The sequence below is a fragment of the Hirundo rustica genome, chromosome 6 (genome assembly GCF_015227805.2).
Source record: "Hirundo rustica isolate bHirRus1 chromosome 6, bHirRus1.pri.v3, whole genome shotgun sequence".
Lineage (NCBI taxonomy): Eukaryota > Metazoa > Chordata > Aves > Passeriformes > Hirundinidae > Hirundo > Hirundo rustica.
The window spans coordinates 6,888,866-6,911,455 of NC_053455.1; the positions used below are offsets into that span (position 1 = coordinate 6,888,866).

Genomic DNA, 22,590 nt, shown 5'->3' on the forward strand with positions numbered 1-22,590 from the left:
TTAATTTCACTGTGTTCATACAGACCCAACTGCCCTTCAGAATTTGGATTATTTTCTCACAATCAACATAACTCATTTGAGGGCCTGTGTCAGCTTACATGAATAGAAGATCAAATTATACTTTTTATGATGTCATTTAATACAGTATGTGGTGCTCAGGATGAATTTCTGGGCAACTTAATAATTACATTGTGAACCAAATCAAAGGCTTACTTTAATTCAAGGCTGTATTTCATTTTTTTTTCTAATAAAGGATAAAATCATTAACAGAATTGGAAAAGGAATTGGATCGTGCTGCTGCTGAAATAAAACCTATGCAAGAAATTGCTAATAAGCTCCCACAGATCGATGAGGAGAAAGCAGAGGAAGCAAATGAGCAGTGCAGAGTTACAGAGAGGTTATGGGAGGATACAAAGCTCTTGCTTGCTGAATGGTAAGGAGGAAAATTGCATTTTAAAGTAGTGTTGTTCAGGCAAGAAGTTTGCCTGTGAAATCCAACAGGAAAAAAGCCCTGCGCCATACCTTAAGGGTACAGTGGCAGATGTTAGCGTTGTGGTGACATAAACTGTCATTAAACCAGGAATTGCACATGGAAATTTGCAGCCAATTTTGCATATTCTTAAGGCATTACAGTCCCATCATTTAGCAGATATGCAGCAATGTGTTGGACTTAATTGGCATCCAGAAGAAAAACCTGGCCGCTGCTGGGAATGCAGCATCTTCTGTATTTGCTGTGAATTTCCTGCCAGCACACTGAAAAAGAAAAGACAAACTGAAACAAATAGAAAAGGACAGCTGGGAAAACAGTCTCTTATGCAGCAAAATAAAGGGAGCTTGGTTTTATAACTCTCTGAGGGTGGGACTGGGAAAGGCTGTGAGTGACTGCTCAGGGCATCTGTGCCTCAGATAAGGTTTTTGAAGATGCCCAGAGGCTTTGCATGGACTGGCACAGTTCTGGTTGATTCTCATGGCTTGCGCAGGTGAGAGTGACCTGTTCTCATACCCCACTGAAGGATGGGCTGATGTCCACCATCCAAGCTGCTGTGAGATCTGCTGCACGTGATATTTCAGTTTACTGGTGACTGAGCTCACCTTTCTGGTGAAGAGGATCATATAAACACAACTGCTCATCACAGTTAAATGTGGTTCAGAGACATATGATGGTGAAGGGCATTTCTGGTTCCAAAAACTGTCTGGATACCACACAGGTATCACACATTATTGCAGGATTTAAGACTGGAACAGTTCATCACTCCTTTACTCTCACCAGCATACTTGTCAAACTTCCCACGTGTGAATATAGGAGAAAGAAGCAGACAGGAGGTTGAGGCTGCAGGTTTATGCTTAGGCCATAAATAATACATCTCTTTTTAATAGCCAGGAACAGTGTGCAAGGGTTCTGGAGCTCCTGAAGCAGTATCAGAGCTGCAAAACGAGTCTGACCAGCATCATCCAGAAACAGGAGATTGTGCTTTCCCAGCAAACTTCTTACATGGGGAAGGAGAATTTGAACAGACTAATAGCAAAGGTGAGTAACAAGAACTTAGTGGAAAGGAAAGAAAAGCCTTTTGTGGGAGCATTCAGATGCAGGGTTGCCCATGTAACCCTCAGCCTTCAAGGCATTGAAGATATTAAGGCCTTAATTTCACTTTGGCTTCCAAAATACATTTAGAGACTCCATATTTTTGTTTCAAGTAGATTTAAGTCTGTTTTTTCACAGTGAATCAAAGTCTTGTTAATGGAGAAGGATTAAAAAACCAAAACCAAACCCCATGGAAGAACTAGGATCTGGTATGAAGATGAGGTTAAGTCCTGTCCTTTTGCTCCAAGCTGTCCGTGGCAGCGGTTAAACATTTGCAGTAGCTCTTACGTTACTTGATGAGCTACTCATACTGAATGAGCAGGTACTGCTGGACACCTTCGTTTAGGTTGAAGTGTTCCACCTTTTCAGTCAGAAATGTGACAGCCAGCTTCTTGGCTGAATGAATACAGCTACTGAGTATAGTTGTCCATGGTTAACAGATTAGTGAACAGCAGCATGTCCATCATGACCATTTTACTGCACAGGTTTCACATGTCCTGAGTTATGTAACTGGTTTTTCAGATCCTGTTTTTAGGCTTTCTGATGAGGCATCCAGGAGTGTTTGCTCTCAGGCAGTGCCTGGGCTGGTTAAATTTAAGGAGTGTAAGTGGTGTTTTCCTCAGGCAGTGGGATGGTGTCTGCTTGTGCCAGCCCCCTTTAGCTGAGGCAGGGTGTCTTCTTGGTGATGATTTGTTATATAGAATTATACTAAATAATAGCAGGGAAGGTGCTCTGCTTTGTTCTGCTTTGTGAGAGCTGCTCTGCCATCTCTGCCCCAAGCTCAATGCCCAGCAGGATTAGTGTGGGAAGATGCAATTTCCCAGGATGTCTGTGGGAAATAAGGAGGGAGATGTTAACATCAAAGTGCCTAGAAACACTAGAGGTCAGTGTTTCTTTTTTCCAGGAAGCTTCCATGTTGTTTGTAAACACTGCCGTTCCAATTAAACACAAAGAAGCAGCTTGGTGTTTAAATAGAAAGTAGGAGAAAGAGACGTTTCCGTTTCTGGCAGTGACATATTTGACAGTGTCTGTGTTTAAGTAGGATCCAAGTTTTTTTTAATAAATGGTTCAAAACCTGAGCATCAAATGCAGTTTTATTGTAGAGTTGTAATAATATCTCAGATGATTATCACACTGTGGATTGTTTCTCTCTGTAATCAAGGTTCTGTGTGTGGATGTACAGTCCCCTTGGATCTGACACTTAGGAGTTTAAAAGCAAACTGTGGTTTTGGCTCTCTTAGAAATAAATTATCCATATTCCCACTCAGCTGTTCTGCAGCCAGTAACAGAATGATACGGATTTCTAGCAGGGAAATATTCCTGTCAGCATGGCAGGGATAGAACACACAGGATGCATTCCTAGTCTCATCATATTGTATAAAACGTTATTTTATGTAATGCTGTTGTTTCTCTAAGCAAAAAACAAACAAACAAAACCAAAACAAAACAACCCCCCCCCAAAAAAACCAAACCAGCAAGTCAGTTAAAAAATATGATGCTGAATAAACAATCATAAGCAAATATGCTCACAAATATCCATTTGGTCTTTTCCACAGATTGAAGAGGCAAAAGAGGAATTTAATGATCACTCTGAAGATGTAGACAAAATAAATCAGATCTGCAAAAACCTGCAATTCCAGCTGAATAAAATGAGGAGCTTTGAGGAGCCTCCGTTCGAGAATGAGGCTAACGTTATTGTGGACAGATGGCTGGATGTATGTAAAAAGTAAATTGTCAGGGTGGTCTTATCTGTTATGCATTATAGTAATTGATTCTGACACGGGTGTAATATTTCGAATAAATTAAGTGCAATATGGCAGAGATACTTAAGAGATAAATCCAAGTGTTTACCAGAGTAAAGCTTGCAGAGTTATCTATGGATGTACTGTTTCTGATCTCTCAGGTAGTTTATATTGTCAGTACTCCTTGGCAGTAAATATTTCTAGAAAATGCAGAAAGGCAATATTTGTGCTTTCTGCATGAATCTGTAAGCTTCCATAACAACTTCCATGGATTTAGACTTTGGAGACAATCTGGAAAATTACAATGCTGGTGCTTTTGGTGAGAAACGTTCGCCACTGTCGATCTAAGCAGTGCATCAATACTGAGATTAAATGGTATTTACTGGGAGCAGATAAACATTAATGAGCAAGGCTCCTTCCTAAACCTGCCTTAAAACTGGCAGGCTGCTGTTGTGATTGGTATGTTTGGTGACATGTGTGGAAGGGATTTAAGTATCTTCTCCATGACCAGTTTACTGTGAAGACATGAGATTTTTTTTTTCCCCCTTTGCTGCTCTTGTTTTCATGGGTGGTCTCATTTCGCTCCAATTTCACCATGCTGCTTTTGCTTTTAGAATACAACTAAACATTTTTTGAAACCTGTGTGTGTTTTCTGTCTATCAATCTAATGGTAGATCAATGAAAAGACTGAAAACTACTGTGATAATTTGGGAAGAGCTCAGGCTTTGTGGGACAAACTCCTGAACTTATCTGGCACAATTGATGCTTGGGCAAGCGCAGAGCTCAAGAATGCAGAAGACCATTGCCTGACTGAGGAGGACCTCACTCAGCTGCAGGTAATTTAAATGGAATTTTTTTACCTTTCCTTTATACTATAGTGATATGAGCTATTAACATGCACATTGCACAGAAATACCGGCAGAGGAAGTCGTAATATTTGCAGTTGTATCTGCATGGGTGGTTTCACTAAGGATGTTGACTTTATTTGGGGATACTGATCTTGGAAACTAATGCACAGATAGTGTGGATGTGTAGGAAATGGTTTTCAGTCAATGCAACACTGCAAATGCTGTGTTGTGCTGTGCTAACATGGAGCAAAGAGATGCCTGTAAAGCTGTATCCTGGAGTACAGTAGTGCACAGAGAAGAAAGAAAAGAGTGTGTATAGGCTAATGATTAATTTTCCAGGTAGAAGTGGCCTGTCAGTGAAGATGCTGGAGCCTCTGGGACAGCTGGGCAAGGCACAGCTCAAGGAGGGGTGTCAGAGGTGGTTTATTTTCCCCCTATCCTGGTGTGTTCCTCACTGTAACTTTTTGCAGCCTCAACAGAGAGTGGCTGCTGAGCATCTCCAGGGGCTGCATATGGGCAGGGGCTGAGCCTGGGCTGCCCGTGCCCCTTTGGTACAGATTATAACATTAATTCTCTGTATCAGGATGCAGCTGGGTGTGAAAACACATGCACCAGCTCTGTGCCATTGAAAGCTTCATGTACGGGGGTGAATATTTTAATTTCTAGCTTTAAGGTCACAGTGGGCCAGCTGTGCTGCTTTGTTGTGATCGTAACCAGTGTCTACTAAGCAAAAATAATTTTTTGCTTGAGAGTGATAAATACATCACATATCCTCTTGTTTGAAAATTTGCAGGTGCAGTCTTTCCTCAGTGTTTACAAGCTACAAATGGCCTGGTTTTTATTATGGTTGTTTGCAGCTTTCCTCCTACTGTTCGCACTGCTCGTTTATTTTAATTTGCAGAGCAGTAAGAAAACCAAGGTGCTCTTTGTGTGTGGATCTTCACAGGAAACAGTGGCATATCCACTGTGCAGCAGTGGATATTTTGTCACATCATTGTTGTCTCTACTAGAATTTTCCTGGAGTAGTTTAGGTCCCTGGAGTCTCCAATAAAAATTCACCAGCTGGAAAATGCATCTTTAGGGCCATTTTGTTACCTGGAAACTGCTCGAGTCTGGCGTGATGTGACCGTGCCCCTGCTCCTCCTTAGGAAGGGCTGTGCTGGAGGTGGCTACACTAAGGTTATTCTGCTGCTTCCTTGTGAGAGATGAGTCTGAAAAGAGGAGGGAGAAAAAGGCAAGAGACACAGAAACCATGTTACCATGAGAAGCTATTATAAAGTGGAATAGAAGGAGAGAAAACTGAACCCAATGCGTTTGAATTTTTGTAAAACAATTCCAAGTGCAGAGGGCATCAGGTTCATGTATCACTTTATTATTGCTCTTTTGTTGTTCATCCTGAAACATCTCTGTATTTACGTTAATTCCAAAAAGACCCCCAACTGTTGCAATGTGTATCCCATTACCCAGGGTTGAGACCCAGGGTCCTTTGTGAGCGCCCAGCAGAGCGCTGGTGCATGTGTTTTCAGGGAGCCTGACAAAAAGAACAGAGCAGTGAGTTATTGGGCTGTGTATTTAAGGATAATTTCAGTGTAAATAATGTGAGAGAAGTTCTGCTTTCCCCTGTAGCCTGTATGCAAATGCAAACTCTTTTAAGGGCTGCAACACATGAATGGGTTTTGATGATTGCTTTTACAGAGACTACAAAGGAAAGGCTTTGTCCCAGGGAGCTTGGAATATCGATTTGGGAATATGAGACAATGTCATTATTAGAAGTTGAAGCTGGCATTTTACCTTCACGTTACTGACTTGTTTCAAAATGCATTCAAATGAGTGGAAGTCTTTTCATATGCAAAGGATTTACATTTAACAAGTGCTTACAGTGTGTGTTGTATTTTATCACTTCCATACCAAAGCACGTGCCACCACGTGCCAATTCTTGACTTAAAACCTGTGACATCTGAGAATATCCCTTTTAGTAGAAGCAGCAAGACGTAACTGCAAAGTTAGAATTATTTTCCTGCAAATTCACTTGAAGCAAAATAATTAAGGTTCTTAAATAGATGCTAGATTTGCATTATCAGCTGCTTTGCCTGAGAAACAGAGTGTTTGACTCGAATACAAAAAATGCTTGATTGCTAAAATGAATATCAGGAAATGAAAAAATCGTGACACCTCTATGTGCCAAAATGCATAATCAGAATGTTTTAATATAATTTTCTAACAGAAACATAGAGATTTAATTTGGAGGGAAGCACAGTTACCAATGTGTTTTTTCCACCTTTAGGCATGCTTACGAGTCCAAGAGCAGAAACTCCAAAAATTCGACAGCACGGTGGCTGAGATAGAAGAGCTTCTGAATAGTAATGAAGCTCCACTGGAGCTACAGGTACTTTTACAGCTGATAGACCAGTACTCCTTTCCTACAGCCCTGCTTCTAGCACTGCCTTTGCCACAAGCAGTTACTGGTTTTACTTACATCTATCTACTCAAGGAGAGTTGGAGGCATTTTGTTGCCAGTGGGCAGTGGTATTTCATTTGTTGTATCTCTCAGGCTGTTAGAGGTTGTTAGTACCAAACCAGCCATTTTAAACACAAAGGTCTTTCTCGCTTCTGTGCCTTTTTAGGCCCTTGGGCCTGCCCAGAGAGGCAGATATCAGTGATGTCTGGTGTTTAGCTGTTGGTCAGCAACAGGGCACAGTGGATCTCATCACCCCTTTTTGGGGATCCCAGGAACTCAGCTTTTCTGACTGTCAATTTTGAAGTCTACCTTTGCTTGGACATGGAGTTTCTTGCACAGGGTGGTGTTTGCTGTGGTGTTTTCCTTTGGGGTATCACAAGGAAATCTTCCTCTTTCTGTGTTAGCTTCACACAGCAAAGAATAAATTCTTGTTTAGGGCCTTGTTAGCTTCCTTTGCTCCCGTGGCAGTTCTGTAATCACCCTCTCACAGTGTCTGTCAGGTGCACCTTGAGCTTGACCCTGTTCAGCTATTTCTGTGTTTATCCTCAGCAGGCAGTGAGCTCGGAGGAGTTTCACTGGGTAAAGTGATCTAAGGAGCTTAGGGGAGATCTCAACAACCTTGTGCTGTGCGTGCCGTGCTCCTGGAGAGCACCCTGAGTCCCTGGGCTGCTGTTCCACCGTGTGATCCCACCCAGCTGCTGCCTCGGGCAAGTCAAGGATGAGGTTCAGGACCTGTTGCTCCTTAGTGTGAATAGTCTCGTGCCAGAGCTCCCAGCCTCTCTGCTGGTCTTTTTTTGGGTCGTTGTGGGGAATTTCCCCCAGTGGAATGGTTGCAGTGAGGTGTGTTACAGAGAGAGCTGCCACCCTCTTTTTCATGGCAGCCGAGGCTCCTGTGAGGCCTTTATCCAGCTCAGAGCTGGCACTGCAGAGATTGGCAAATAAAATAAAACAGCACTGGTAAAAATGCTAATAAAGATGAACTGAGATCACTCATCCTCAGAAAAGCAGAACTTTATAATGTTTTTCAATTTCTGGAGTTGGAGGGAAACAAAACAAAAACCAACAAACTGAGGGAAATCGGAACAAACTGTTAATTGAAACATCTGGACTTCAGATCACTTAATTTCTTTTTGTGTCTGTCGTAGATTTTTGTAATGTTTTGGGAAATCAATCCAGTGTAATTGATGCATGTTTATTTCCAATTTTAAGGTCATCAGATCATCTGTTGTGCAAAAAATGGAGCTAATAAAAGAGCTCTTGTCAGCCAAGCGAGGGACCGGTGAACTCACCATGAATACAGCAGAGCTGAAAGGAGACCTTGATCTGGCCAAGACACAGATTGGAATGACTGAATCGCTTCTCAAAGCCTTATCTCCTTCAGACACCTTAGAGATCTTTACTAAACTAGAGGTAGCATGCCACAGATTGCGTGTATTTTATACGTTTGTTCATAATTTCTCTCTTGGTCAAGTGTTCACAAGTGTTCATCCTGTGTAAATTGTAGACTGCTGGAATAATTCAAGTGAAGAGCCTGGCGTGAATATTTCCTTAAGCTGCCAGAAACATGGAAGAAAAGCCTCTTTTTTCTGGAATTATCAGATATATTTAACCCTTGCAGCTGTTGGGAATGGTTAATCCTAGGCACAGCAGCAATATTGCCACCCAGGATACATTCAAGCAGTAGTGTGTGTTTGGGTTTTGTCTGTTTTCCAAGATTGGGTGATATACAGAGGATGTCTTTGTGCCACCTGAGCCTGACTGCAAGGGGAGCTCCCAGTAGACAATTTCAGCTAAATATTTGCTGAAACTCGAGCTTGGAGGCTTAGGCTGGCAAGATTTAAACCTCCTGTGGAGCAGTGAGTGGGTTATTTGCATTGTGGGTGTCAGACCTCTACTGTTTGGGGCAGTGAAATCACAGCCACTGGAAGAAAGATAAGAGTTTTTAATTAATTCTCTAGCTCCCACTAAGCTACCTTTCAGCCCATGGGGTCTTGACACACAGAATAAGGAATTTAGGGGGTGGAATAATGCCTATGGCAGCTGAGGCATTACAGTTTGTAAGTATTATATGCTCTGGAATATACAATGGCACTATTCACATATCTGTTATCTGGGGTTATGTGTGCACACAGGTGTATGCACACTGCTCAAGGAGAGCTTTGTGCTTGCACCTACCTACTGATGGCCTTGTTAATGCCAACATAATTAAAGAAATTACTTTGACACACAGGCAGGGCTGAACCCTTTTGCAAATCTATAGTTTGTACTAAAGGCGCTCTGTCGAGTGAAATTCTGCTTGGCCTTCAAAACTTAACTTTTTAAAACTACTGTTTTGTTTTGGTTTCATTTTTTTTTTCTGACTTTAGGAGATACACCAGAAAATTCTGCAACAAGAACACCTTGTGGCATTACTCCGGGAAGAGACAGATTGTCCTGATGTGGATGAATTAAATAAACAGCTTAAATGTGTCACTGATTTATTTAATAATAAGAAACATGTGCTTCAAGATCACTTTATGGGTGTTTTGAATCGTAAGTGAACACATTTAAATTATTTACCTTTATAGGTTTGCATTGACCACCACAAAGGTTATGCAATTAATTGGTTAGGTGTCTGAAACTGCTCTGATATCCCAAACTGCCTCAGGGTTGTGAACAAAATAAAGATTTGCAGAACAACAGATTTTGATCTCAGCAAACCACTCAGTCTGAATCAAAGTATTTGGTTTCTTATTTTTGCGTTTAAAAAATTAGATAAAAGAAGTGTAAAGCATAATTCAGGAACAGATATCAGAGTATTTAATTTAAAAATACAGAAATCTCCAATGTTTTAATTTTTTCCAGTTATTTTTTATTTAAAACTAGTTACAAGGATAAATAGTGCTATTGTTCTTTGCTTTAAGCAGACGCAGGATTATGCAGGTGGAAAATTCGGCCCAAAGATAGTCTCGTGTCTTCAAATGTTTTTTAAATAGTATTAATCTGTGTGAAAATGAGAAAAGTTTCCACTAGGCTATTCCAGGTCTTGTTTACCAAGGCTGCTGTGTATAACAGACTGTCTGTTCCTGGGGAGCAGGTGTGTTGATTGTTAGCTAATGATAGCTAAAAAGAATTAGTGCTACAGCGTTTTCAGTCACATTTTCTCTAGTAAAAAGCAACCTTTGACAGTAGCACTGATAATTGTAATTGTAAATTGTCTGAAATCTTCATGTTCAACAGGATTTTCTTTTACAGAATACAATTAATGAAAAAAAATTGGAATGTACCCTTTTTTTTCAGGTCAGTGCAAGAATTTTAATGACTGGTTCAGCAGCACTCAGCTGTCTCTGAAGGACTGCTTTGAGCCCTCAGAAACAAAACCCATACTGGAAGAAAGACTACAGAGGCTAAAGGTAAAGTATTAAAATACTGTGATTTCTAAAGCTGATTGTTCTTGAAGTGTTGCTCTTTTTACCCACGAGACTGTCCTTGGGACTGAATTCAACTGCAGTGGTTTTTTAACTGAAGGCTGAAAGAATATCTTGTATAACTTAAAGCATTAGGAAAAAAATGACAGTGAAAATAAAACTGAATTGAATTAAGTCAGACAACTTGGGCAATTGAGAGACAGGACAGTAGTTAAAGAAAAGCAGTGGACCTTGACCAAGTACTTCAGTGTGCAAGGCTGTAGAAAGTCAAATATATAGAGAATAGAATGAAATTCTGACCCCAATGGACTCATGTGAAAAAATTTGCATTTAATTTGTTGTAGCAAGATTTTCTCTCTAAATCAGACAGAATGAGCAGAAAACAGACGGAAAAGCTACAACATCTGCAAGAAGCAATCACAGTTTAAGCAGCAGAAGGAGATAGAGTGATGTCAGTGCTAGATTTGGGTGCTGCTTGCCTGTTTCTGTGTATACCAGTACTGTAGAGAAGAGAAAACGGGTCATCAATTCCACTTTCTCCTTATTTTACAAACAGCAAATTTTTCCATTTACGTGTGCAGTAGTCAGCAAACCATGAATTGACATAAATTCCTTTTCAGGAACTGAAATTGCTGGAAAAAAATACTGGTGGAGATAACAGGAGCTGAAAAGCTCTTGTAATGTAACTATCTGCTACACTTCAGCAAATTTGACAAATGCATCTTGTGTTTGTGTTCTTTTTCAGCACTTCCTAACATCTGAAGGCAGAGATAGAGACATCCAAGAGGTTAAAGCTTTATTGAATAAAGTGAAGCCTTACTTGCCCAAAGCAAGCATTCACCACCTCCACAGTCGTGTGAGAGATCAAGAGGCAGAACTGCAAAGGTTGATCTCCAAATGTCAGAAACGGGAGAAGGAGCTTGGTGCCTCTCTCCAGCAGCTCAGCAGGTAGGGAATTAATCTTGTGTCTGACATTTAAATCACAAATGGTATCAAGTGATTCATTATTAAACAGCCGTAGGGAATGGCAAGCAACCCTTCCTTTCACAAAAGATGGTGTTTTAATCAAATGCTGTGTTGATTGTTCCTTGTGGGTTGTTTTTTCAATTTCGTGGCAGACCTGTATGGAAACCATGGACAATTTCAGTGACATGAACAGAGACGGTTAAAATTAGGCTTACGTTTAAGATTTTGCTTTATCGGATGCTATACTTATGCTATTTTTTCAGCAAAACACTGCTGCTACAAGTTTTAGCCATGTGATGCTTCTTATTTTGACCTGAGTCTCTATTTATTCCTCCCTTAGCCTTGAAGAAAGCAGCATGGCCTTGGAAGAATGGCTCTCTGCTCAGGAAGAAAAAGTAAAAGAAATCAATAAAGATGATACAGAACTTGAAAATGTCTATAAAACACTATTAATGCAGAGGTATTGGGGTTTTGGGTCTCTTTCTAAGAACAGTCTTCTAAACAAGATTGGTCCATGTTGTTGCAACAAATAGATGTTGATTATTTCTTTTTTTAAAATTTATTTTTCAGGAAACCGTTTGACTCCCTGTCTCAGCTATCAAATTCCTTGAGGGAGGGTGGGCTGACAGAATATGAAACCCTTTCAGAAGCCAATAATCTTATTAGCAGGTACCACGCACTGATAACACGGGTCAGTGAAATGGCAGGGAACACTGAGAGACTTCCAGTGGAAGGACAAGATTTTGAAGACCTTGCCCAGGATGTTTCTGGCTGGATCAAAAAGCTTGAGGAGGCTCTTAATAAAATGAGTTCCCAAGGAAGTGAGTTGCCATCAGATGAAAGGATTAATCAGATAAAGGTATTGTGTTAAATACATTCCTTTTTCACCTTCCACCCCAAGCTAATGCTTGATGAGTTAGATACTACCACTGCTCGTGGCCTGTAGTTTTGTCATTTGAGCATTTTTTTATTTGTCACCACAATATGGGTCTTCATTGTAGAGAATAATTAATAAATCAGCTTAATTGTCCCGAACTTTGAAAATTAGATGATCTATCTGTTCATGTGTCAGCTATGTAATATATTAGAAGAAGACTTCTGTTGTTTTGAATAGTGTGAAAAGTATGGAAAAAAATTTTCTAACCAAAAATAATTGTATATGCACTGCTTCTGCTTCTTGTTTAATACAGGAAATCACAAGTCTCAGAGATGAAGGTGAGGCCAAAATACAGAGCATGATGGCTCTAGGAGAAAATATATTGAGAGATGAGAAAAATAAGAACCCAGAGGTTCAGCAGAGTATTTCTGAACTCCAGAAAAAGTGGGAAAACATCTGTCAGCTGGCCACTGAATGTACCAGGTAATGTGCCAAGAGGCACTGGAGATAATTTACTGCTATACTGACTTTTTTCTCCTCCTGCATCCATTCCATTCATGTTCTGTTCTTTGGGAAACAGTTGTACTTCTGCAGAGTTGTGGAGGGGCAGGTCACAGTTTGGCCTGAATGGTCAGGTGGGGAATAGCCAGAGATACTTTCTGGTGTGGCCCTGAATAGCCAGTTATTATTTCTCCTGTTATTATTGAGCTCTTAGTAAAAACAGCACAAGAGGTGCTCAGGAGGATGGAGCGTTGGCTGTGTTGGATCCAGCAGAGCAGAATGCAGAGCATCCTCTTCACACTGTTAAAAACAGAAGAGGAGGTGCTCTGCATGTCTGAAGAGATGCTCAGGACCTTGCAGGATCAGGCTTGTGAACAGCAGATGAACCACAGGAACAACAGCAGTGAGAAGCTGGAACAGGGAGCTTGATGCAAGAGCACTTCACGTGTGTGAGGCTGTGCTTTGTTTATTTGCCAAAAAATAATGAGTCTTGAGGGGCAGAACCCAAAACAGTGAAGCTTTGCTTTTGTCCTCAATTATCCTGCTGTACTTTACAGATTTCTATCCAGACTATTTACTTGGATTTGTTTGTGTGGGATCATATTTTCGAATGTTGGCATTTAAGTTCCATCTGGAAGATATCTGAGCTCCATCACTAAATGTGAACATACAAATGTTACTTCTGTCTCATTGCATACTTCCTGTGGACAAATACAACCTGTTCACCTGCTTACAAAGCACACTCAGAGAAATCCAATGTAAAGGTCAGGAGAGTAATCACTGGATTGTACTAACATACCCCATACTATAGTTGCTGGGTTTGTTGTCTGTATCTCTAGAACACTCCCCCACCCAACTAAATGTGATGTGTGTCTTCTGCAGAGCATTCCCTTTCAGGAGGCTGTCATGGGAAGTCAAGAAAAGCAGACTCATAACCATATTGTAATTTTTTTGAACACAATTTCTGCTGCAGTGAAAAGCAGAAGAATACAGAGCTTGGGCATCACATCTCAAATGCTAGAAACTGTAGGTTTAGAGATTAAGGCTTAAGAGGGTTAGTTATTCGTCCTGCATTTAAGTCAAGTTCAACTGCAATAACTTCAGTGTTTTTCATTGCCCTGAAAATTCCAGTCTGATCAGTAATTTAAAATCTGGAGAAAAAAAGTGTTCAGTACACTCAAGTTCTTTCTAATGGTTGACTTGTTCACACTTTGACATTTTCTAGGTAATCAATACATTTGTTTTTTTAACACTATTAAACACAGCATTTTTTTTCTTAGCCCTCAAGAGCAAATTCCGTGCAACAGGGAGCAATATGAGCAAAGCAAGGAAGATCTGAAACAGGCTCTAATGGAACTGGAGAAACAGCAACAGGAGATTTTTGCCCTTCAGGCTGGTTTGGAGGAGAAGCAAGCTCAGCTGGCAAACTATGCTGACCTCCTGCAGAAAACAGAAGCTTTGACTTCCCAATTTAGCAAATTGAAAAGCCAGAAAGAGCATCTACAGGGCCACGCTGTCGATCCCTGCTTCACAGAGGCAGAATGGTCAGAATTAAAGCACCAACATGAAAATCTGCTCAGCCAGCTCCAGGTTGGGACCTCACTCTTTTTCTTTTCCTGTTGGTTGCAGTTCTCACTGTTCAGCTGTGGTGTCATTCAGGTGGGAAGGTTATGGGTAAAACTGGGAGTGGAAGAAGTTTCTCTGAAAAAGGGCAGGGAGTATCTCCCTCTCTCTCTCTCTGAGGGCTAAATACTGAAACTAATGAGACCAAAGTAAGTGTGAAGAACATTTTGTGCTGTATAAAGAGATTTGGATTGCTATAATATGAAACATTTGCTCTTACATTTTTCAAGCCACAGTAGGTTTTCTTCCTTTTGGAAGGATGAATTTAGAAAACATCTGAAAGATTCTTTTCCAGCATCTTGCTTGCCTTTGGTTTCACCTAGTGTAGTGCAAATTGCATTTGTACCCTGGTGTGGCATTCTGTTTCATCCATTTTAAGAGAAAACAGCCTTTTTACAAGTACATTTCTATGAAATGCCAACCCTTCTGCTTCCTGCTAGTCCTAAAAAAATTATGAATTGTATTTAAAATATTTTATGGGAAACAAGCCAGTTTGTTGTGCTGGTGAGGTCCTGGAAAAGCTGTAACAGTCTGTGGATGATTGTTTGAGATAATGGTGGACTAATCCTAGAAACTCCTTGGTTTCTAGACCATCATGCAGACATTGGAAAGCCCTGTTGAAGAGCACCACGAGGTTCAGGATATGGTAACAGACCTGAGCACTGAGCTGGAAACTGTCTCTGAGAAGCTTGTTGAGTGTGATGGTCCAGCAGTGGAACAACCATCAGCTGAGCAAAATCAGTTGAAATCACAGGTATGTTGCAGTTTCTGCATCATGGAGACCCTCATATTTGTAAAAGAGAGCTGCTCACGGTGTCAAACCAAAAAGCTATGAAACCTTTCTAAAATAAAAAGTATGTAATGTTCCTTTATTGAGATAATTGTAGGGTTCTTAATGAACTGGGGGGACCTTTACTATTGGCTGAACTGAAAGTTCAGGAGGAATTGTCCTAGCTCAAGCACACAGGATTCTTCAGTTTGATTGATTAGGACTTTTGGTTTTTTCTTCTCAGGGCATAATGAGGAAAGAGATGATTAAATTTGGCATTAGTAAGTGCCTTTAATTTAGCCAATGTGAAGAATTTTTAAAAAAATGTCAGTGAGCCAAGTTCATTTTTAAGAAGTGTCCTTTGTGCATAAGTAGACATTATTTTGCTCTTTGGCAGAATGGAAATCAGTCTTGTAGCTGTGAGCATAGAGAGCTGCTGTAAGCTGAAATCGTAGCTCAGATATGGATCTCTGCAATTCCCTGTCCTTCAGAACTTGCTATACCTCTAAAAAGGAGAAAGGAGTAGGAGAGGAGGCCAGGAGGGAATTACCTGTTCAGAACTTGAAAGGATGATCATGTACCACCCAGTGTGTTATTAGATTGTTTAATCACCATAATGCTTTCAGCTTCAGGTGTTTTCTGTGCATAAAAATGGATGATGACATTATTGGTTTAGTAATTGACTTTCTGCAGCAAATAGGTCTACGTGTACCTTTCAACACAGTTTGTTGTTCAAAACAAGTGTTTATGATTTTAGAGGTTGACTTTAGAACTTAACATGAGGTATATTGAGTGAAGATACTTCTCAAATGAAATGTTTTCTTCGCGTTCAAAGGAACAACAGGGACCTCTTAGCCGATGTGAAGACACTGTGAAGAAAAGTCTGGTTTTAACAGAGACTGTTAAACAAAACACCTCTTCACCAGAACAGGAGTTTATTAAGGATGAGATTGAAACACTTCAGAGTGAACACAAAAGTCTGGAAGAAAGACTTGAAAATGTCGAGCAAAAGAAGGAAAACATTTTCAGTGAAGCTCTTGAGTTAAAAGATGAGTTTGGTAATGAAATACAAAAGGAAGATAAGGCAGATACAACACTGGAGAGAGACACACAGATCACTTCTGATACTCGAATCTCTGCAGAGGAGACCCCCACAGCAGAGGAGCCGAAGGAGCCTTTGGAAATGAGTGATGTGAGTTTATTTATTGACAGTAACAGCAGCGGAAAGCTGGCTAAAGAGGCATCTCAAATGTCTTCTGTGCATCGCATCCTTAATTTCACTGAAATTAAACCTCCTGTAAATACAAGTGTATAAATCAAAGAAGTAGAAGGAACTCTCATAACTTGTTATAGCAAGTCTGTAACAAGGCAATAACGTATTTAAAACAGCAGTTTTCCGTTTAAATACAATTCCATTTAAATGCATGTAACCCTCTTGCCACTAATTAGAGCAGGTATTCTTGGTCAGGACATGGGGAGAAGGTGTAGAGATGGGAAAACTGCAGATGCACCTTTGCCTAAGAGTTTTGAGAGCTTCTCTTAAACCAGTGAGACTTGTTCAGAACTACAGCACAGTATTTGTCCTGTTTGTTTTCAGAGGCAATAAATTTTACCATTCAGAGATTTGATGTTAAAATATGATGTTTATGGTAGCACAAGCAGATTTTCTTTTCTGTTGTTTCTCATAGGGTCAAGATGTAAATGGAAATATGTCTGAGAAGGAGAGGCAGAATGCTCCAGTTTTGGAGGAAAGCAGTGTATTGTCAGACAGCCCATTACAGGACATCCATCACAGCAAGGACAGATTGGGTCAGGCTCTTCAGGTACCTGACAAATGTGTTTTAATTTAAGTCAATGTGTGTGTGTGTGTGTGTGTGCCTGTGTTCTTTAGAAATCCATATGTAATTCCTTAAACTTTCTTGTCTTGTGGAGGCATGCTTTCCTTAGCTGATGAAAGGAATGATAAATTGCTTTCTCCAAATCATCCCCTCAGCCTTGCTCGTGTGAAGAGTGCAAGAGATCAAAGTGATGGTCTCTGCAAACCTTCAGGGCTTGGACACACTTTGTCCATGATCCAAAATCCACCATCTACCTGTGATTTCATAAAATCCATCACAAAATGGCTTGGGTTGGAAAGGATGTGAAAGTTCATCTAGTTCCAACCCCTGCCTTGGGCAGGGACACCTTCCACTGGACCGGGTTGCCCCAAGCCCCATCCAGCCTGGCCTGGAACACTTCCAGGGATGGAAATTCAACAGGTTTCATCACTGTAGGTAATGGGACGTCATTAACCTGGAATTGCTGATTTTTAGGGAACCTTAGGACATTGATGCTGTAAATGACTTGTAAAAATGTAAATGTAAATATAAATGTGTGCAAGGCTGAGGGAATGATTTGGAGTACTCACTGACCTCACCATGGAGTAATAAGAGTACCTGGGAAACATGACCATCAAAATATCACAGTGGAAACTGTCCATACTGGGATTTCTGGAGAAGGTGCAAGATCAATAATTACCAAATATGTCTAATCAGAAACTTCTATAACTGTATGAAAAATCATGTGAGCACTTAGTCCTGTTTGCCCTGTCCTGAAACTGTTTCAGAGTGGGTAAGATCCCAGTATGGCAAACTGATCTAAGCAGGGGCTTCCAGCTCTCTGGGTTTGGGTTACCTCAGCCTTTTCCTTCATCCATTAGGCTAAACTGAAGATAGAGGAGAGAGATTGTGGAGTGGGAAGTTTCTTAGCAAATTTTGTGCTGTGACTTTTACTGATTGTGAATATTTTGTGTTTTTCAAATCAGGGAGAGACTGATAAGGAGAACCCAGCTGTGGATAAACCTGACAGGATCCAAGAGGATGTTCTGGACAGTGCAGTTCTGGGGGGTGAAGCAGAACTGGGAAGACATCAGGATGGTGTTGGTATTGAAGGTGATCAGTCTAGGAAAAAAACCCATCCAGCACAGGTAACTGGACATGAGATTACACCAGAGGGGTCGAGTTTGAGGGTATATGTATCCAGTTTAGTTGCAGTGGGGATGATGCTACTAAGAAACGAGTAAGAAAAGCCTAAGTTTACACTGAGCTACTTTTTCTGATGTGATACTTAGTATGTGGTAACTTGCTTAATTCTTTCCTGTACATTTAAAATCACTATAGAGGGAGGTTTTTTTCCTTTGGTGGTCATTCCAAGGGATATTGCATTCCAGGTCACCTGGATGTATTGTGAAATCTGAACATTTTGCCTGAATACTGTTGTTGTGCTTGACTTGCTTTCATTTATATAGATTTTTTATTTATATATTTGCTTTGCATGTGTGAAGCTGCATTTGAGATGCTGTGCCCTGTGTGGTGCATCCTGGTGTGCGGGGAATTTTGACACCCAGAGCAGTGTTTAGGAGCTGGAGCCATAAGGAGTGGGAAGAGGCCAAGTTCCTGTTGGAGATGCAAAGGCTGAAGGGGTCTTGTTGCTCTCATCCCCTCCCTGAAGAGGGGAGGTGTTATAGAGCCAGACTCTTCTCAGAATTTCAGTTTTAGCAAACTCTGAGATATTGAAACCTACATCCAGCACATCTCCAGGTTACCCACGGGACTATCCTGCCTGAGTCTCTGACGAGACACTATCTACAGCACAAATAAAAATTCTCAGGAAAAAGCTAAAGCTTTAAAAATGGATTCAAGACTGTGTCCAGGGGCACACAATGAATTCAAGGTCCCTGCTTAGAGTAATGAAATATGAACAGCGTAGGTCAGAACATTCACAATTTATTCTAAAAATCTATAGCAAAATTACAGCACTGCTTCTTGTAATTGGTTTCCTCTGCTATAACCTTGCTCATAGTGAATTATGAGGTGTAATTATGGTTTTCCTCATCTACCTATAATTATGGGCTTCATAACTTTCTCATCTCAAGCACTGTAATTACTACTCGGCAGGTTTGATTAGAGCTTTTTGATTACTGGTTTCTTTTGTTTTTCTTACACCACAAGGAGGAACCTAGTGATGACAGGAATCAGTCATATAGAGAAGATGGGGGGCATGTTCAACAGAAGCTGTGCCAGCAAGGTCAAGTTCTGGAATTTGCAGCAGCTAAGGAAGATGGTCTGGGATTGAATCCCCCAGTTCCCGCACATGAGGTAACCCACAGCCTGTTATTTCAAGTGAAATGTGCTAGCTTTTCTTTTTTTTTTTTCCACATGGGAAACAAAACTCAGCTGAAGTTGTTTTAAAAGAGGACAAATTACATCAAAATCAAGACCATTGTGTATAGTTCTTATTTAGGTCCATGATAATACTGAACTTCATCCAAAGTCCTTGCCACATCATAGTTTTCAGTGGATCTGTTCAAAACACAGTTCACCCTAGTTTTTAGAGCCATCGTAATCAGTCTTTATGATATTTAGACTTTCTCTTTAAACTGTTTATCAATACAAACTTCTTTCCATGTTATTACAGTTAGTTATGATAGTTCTGCCATCATAAGGAAGGCAGAGCCGAAAACTGAAATGCATTTCAGAACTGAAATGCAGCATAAGACAATAAAAGAAATAAAGTAGAGAAAGGAGAAGAGATTCAAGCTGAATTAATGACAAGTTATATTACTAAATGACTTTACTAAGTCCACTCTTCTTTAAGAGTAAAGGAGTTACATGACAAGTGCCCTGTGACTGCTGATCTTGGACAGCACATTCTTAAATTGAAGGCAGGGTTGTATCTAACCTTCATGGTGAACCCTTAGGTGGGCCCACAGCTGGCCTGTCCATGGGCAGGTCTTACCTGGGACTTGCACATCTGCTCTCCCTGGAAACCAAACAAAATCTCCAAGGGTCTTGGGACTTGGAAGAAGTCCCTGGTGGCTGGAAGCTAGTGGTGTTATTTCAATTTACAAAAGGGGTGTGAGGGAAGATCCAGTGAACTACCAGACTTGTTAGACTAACCTCAGATCCTGGAAAAATTATGGAGGTCATGCTGGGTACTACTAAAGCATCTAAGGAATAGTGCAATTATCATAGGATCATTGAGGTAGAAACAGACTTCTAAGACCATCAAGTCCGACCATGACCCAGCACTACCAAGCTCACCACTAAACCACGTCACCAAATGCCACAGGTACACGTCTTTTAAATCCCTTCAGGGTTGGTGACCCACCACTGCCCTGGGCAGCCTGTTCCAGTGTTTGACCACCCTTTCAGTGAAGGAATCTTTCCTAAAATCCAACCTAAACCTCCACTGGCAGACCTTGAGGCCATTTCCTCCTCTCCTGTCACTTGTCACCTGGGAAAAGAGACCAACCTCACCTGGCTACATCCTCCTGTCAGGGAGTTGTAGAGTGATAAGGTCTCTTCTGAGGCTCCTTTTCTCCAGGCTAAACAACCCCAGACCTGTGCTCCAGACCCTCCCCCAGCTCTGTTTCCCTTCTCTGGACACACACCAGCACCTTGAGGTCTTTCATGTAGTGAGGGGCCCGAAATTGGACACAGAATTTGAGTTGCAGCCTGCCCTGTCTGTATCCATGGAGGCAGTGGCACAATGTGCAATGAGAGCATCAAATAAACAAGCAAAACAAGTACACAGCAAGGTTTTTCTAAAAGTCAGGACACTTCTCTGTGTCTTTTGATGTGTTGATATTTCAATCTGCTGAAGTGGATTTCCTCCTTTCTGTGTGATAGCTTAGCTGAGTTTTAATGCTTACTTCAGTTCTATGGCACTCCAAAGTCTCTTGAGATTAAATCTTATGTCTGAATTGGTACAACTGTTATGGATATGTACACAGAGAAATTGAAAAGTTCTCCAACTGACTGCTTCATGAGTGGCCTCTTCAGTTTTGACTGAAAATAACCTAGAGTTCAAATAAAGAGAACTGTTCTTCTCTGATAATGTATATTTCTCACACTTGAGGACAGGTATATTTTGCATTGCTCATGACCCACGAAGGGACAGATGACAGCGACACCTTACAAGTGATATATGGCTGCAGGGATATCTGGCTGCTTCTAGTAAAACAGTGTCTAAAGTACCAATACATGAAGTTTATCAGACAAGAATTTTTTTTTACTGTTGCTGATTTTAGATGTTAGTACCACGGAGAAGCTCACCCTGCAGTAATATCTGTGTATTTTTATGCATTCACTCATATAAATTTTATACAAGGAACAGATCACCAGATACAGACGGGTAGTGGGAGAAGGGAAATGCAGAAAGGTTTTTAAGGGAAAGGGAAATGCAGAAAGATTTTTAAGGGATGATCACGTGATCCAACTAGCCTGTGACATTTCATTGATGATGGTGATGTTAAACCTGGCCCCAGCCCAAGTCCTTCTGTCGTGGGAATCAGAGGCAGTGCCAGGGACTGGCTCTGGAGCCTCCTAATCCCTCCCCACCCTGACTGAGACATGGTTCCCTCTGCTCTCACCTTACCCCAGAGTTTGGATAGCACTTGTGACAGTGGCAGCCGTGGCTTTGTGTCACAGCCAAGGTGCTTCATGCATGAGCTGCTCTGTGAAGAAGAGCTGAAGGAGGGTGTCCTGGTGAAGGACACAGCAGTATTGTCAGGGCAGGTGCTGAGCAGAAGGAATGTGGGTGTGAGGAGGGGATAAAGTTCCATGAATGTGTAAGGAAAAGAGGGAGAAGACACAACAGACCTGTGAATTTATCAGTAGCAGAGGTGGGTGCAAGGAGGATGTTATTTTGAGGGTGAGGATGTAATTTTTCACTTGAAATGATGGGCAGGGATTTCAAAGCTATCTGAACAGTGCTGACAGGATGGGGTGAGTGGAGAACAGTGATGGAGCTTCCAGTTTCTGGGTCCTGGTTGATTCCCAGAGGCTGTGGGGGGAACCACAGCAGGATTTAACAACCCCAGCATGGCTTAAACACGTGAAGCGAAGTCCTGCAGTCAGAAAACTTACTGGTCTAGACCCTTCAGAAATAAAAATCTTGTTTTGTGTTGTAGGACACAGGTGCAGAAGTGGTTGTCCAGAAGGAACTATTTCCCAGAGTGCAAGTAAACAATGAATATTTTGAAGAGGAACAAAAGGTCAATGAGCTGAAAAATGAATTGGCTGAACTGGATATGGTGCTTATAAATGAACAACTAAAAGAGCTGGAGGTATGGAAACTGCAAAGCCATTCCTCATTTTTAATGTAGTGATACGCTTGCGGGATTGTGATTGACTTGGGCAAACCAAAATTGCTGCCTGTAGCCTTATCTGAGTTTTACCTGCACAGTCAGTTTGTCTGCAAACACCATGCCTTGATGCATGTCCATGTAAATCCCGTAATTTGTACTGCTCTTTCAGTGTGCAGGGATTGCTACAGCTAGGATTCTTTCCATGGTTGTGCTCCTTTGCTTGTGGAAGAGCAGGAAAATGTTTGTAGGTGAATCAGTATTTAGCCATTATTTTGTGTGGAAAGCTGAGAGTCTTTAAGATCATCCTTTAACCCCCTCTCTGTGGTGGGCTTGATTGTAGAATTTAAAAACTGAGCTGGAAACGTGGAAAGCCAAGTCTCTGTGCCATAGTGAAGAAGCAATTCCCAATGGAACAGGATCAAACGGAGCAGAGCTGCAAACCACGGAGCCTGCGGTGCCCTGCTGGGACAGGCTGCTCCAGGAACTGGAAGCTGTTAAGGCAGTGAAGCAACAACAGCGCTGTTTAATTAATGAATACCAGAAAAATCTTGCTGCTGCACAGTCCTCCATGAAAAATTTGTCAACAGAAAAAGATAACATAAAAATGTAAGTATAGTGGAGGGGCTTGGTTAAGAGGTTGCAGAATAAATATGGTTCTACACTGAATTTCGTGACGTGCTTCAGCAAT

The 22,590-nt window shown here is 41.1% G+C and overlaps 1 protein-coding gene across 5 annotated transcripts in view; it reads left to right on the forward strand.

The window, feature by feature from the left end:
• SYNE2 (spectrin repeat containing nuclear envelope protein 2) overlaps positions 1–22,590 on the forward strand; it is a 179,606-nt gene that overhangs the window by 56,343 nt on the left and 100,673 nt on the right. For all 5 annotated transcript variants that reach the window (XM_040067028.2, XM_040067029.2, XM_040067027.2 and 2 more), the window contains 20 exons: positions 254–433; positions 1,378–1,528; positions 3,139–3,297; positions 3,999–4,160; positions 6,457–6,558; positions 7,840–8,040; positions 8,997–9,162; positions 9,910–10,022; positions 10,783–10,985; positions 11,344–11,463; positions 11,574–11,862; positions 12,194–12,363; positions 13,662–13,971; positions 14,594–14,758; positions 15,609–15,965; positions 16,462–16,596; positions 17,577–17,738; positions 18,763–18,909; positions 21,726–21,881; positions 22,243–22,508. In XM_040067028.2, coding sequence (XP_039922962.1) covers positions 254–433; positions 1,378–1,528; positions 3,139–3,297; positions 3,999–4,160; positions 6,457–6,558; positions 7,840–8,040; positions 8,997–9,162; positions 9,910–10,022; positions 10,783–10,985; positions 11,344–11,463; positions 11,574–11,862; positions 12,194–12,363; positions 13,662–13,971; positions 14,594–14,758; positions 15,609–15,965; positions 16,462–16,596; positions 17,577–17,738; positions 18,763–18,909; positions 21,726–21,881; positions 22,243–22,508 — 3,714 coding nt within the window. The remainder of the gene's footprint in view (positions 1–253; positions 434–1,377; positions 1,529–3,138; positions 3,298–3,998; positions 4,161–6,456; positions 6,559–7,839; positions 8,041–8,996; positions 9,163–9,909; positions 10,023–10,782; positions 10,986–11,343; positions 11,464–11,573; positions 11,863–12,193; positions 12,364–13,661; positions 13,972–14,593; positions 14,759–15,608; positions 15,966–16,461; positions 16,597–17,576; positions 17,739–18,762; positions 18,910–21,725; positions 21,882–22,242; positions 22,509–22,590) is intronic.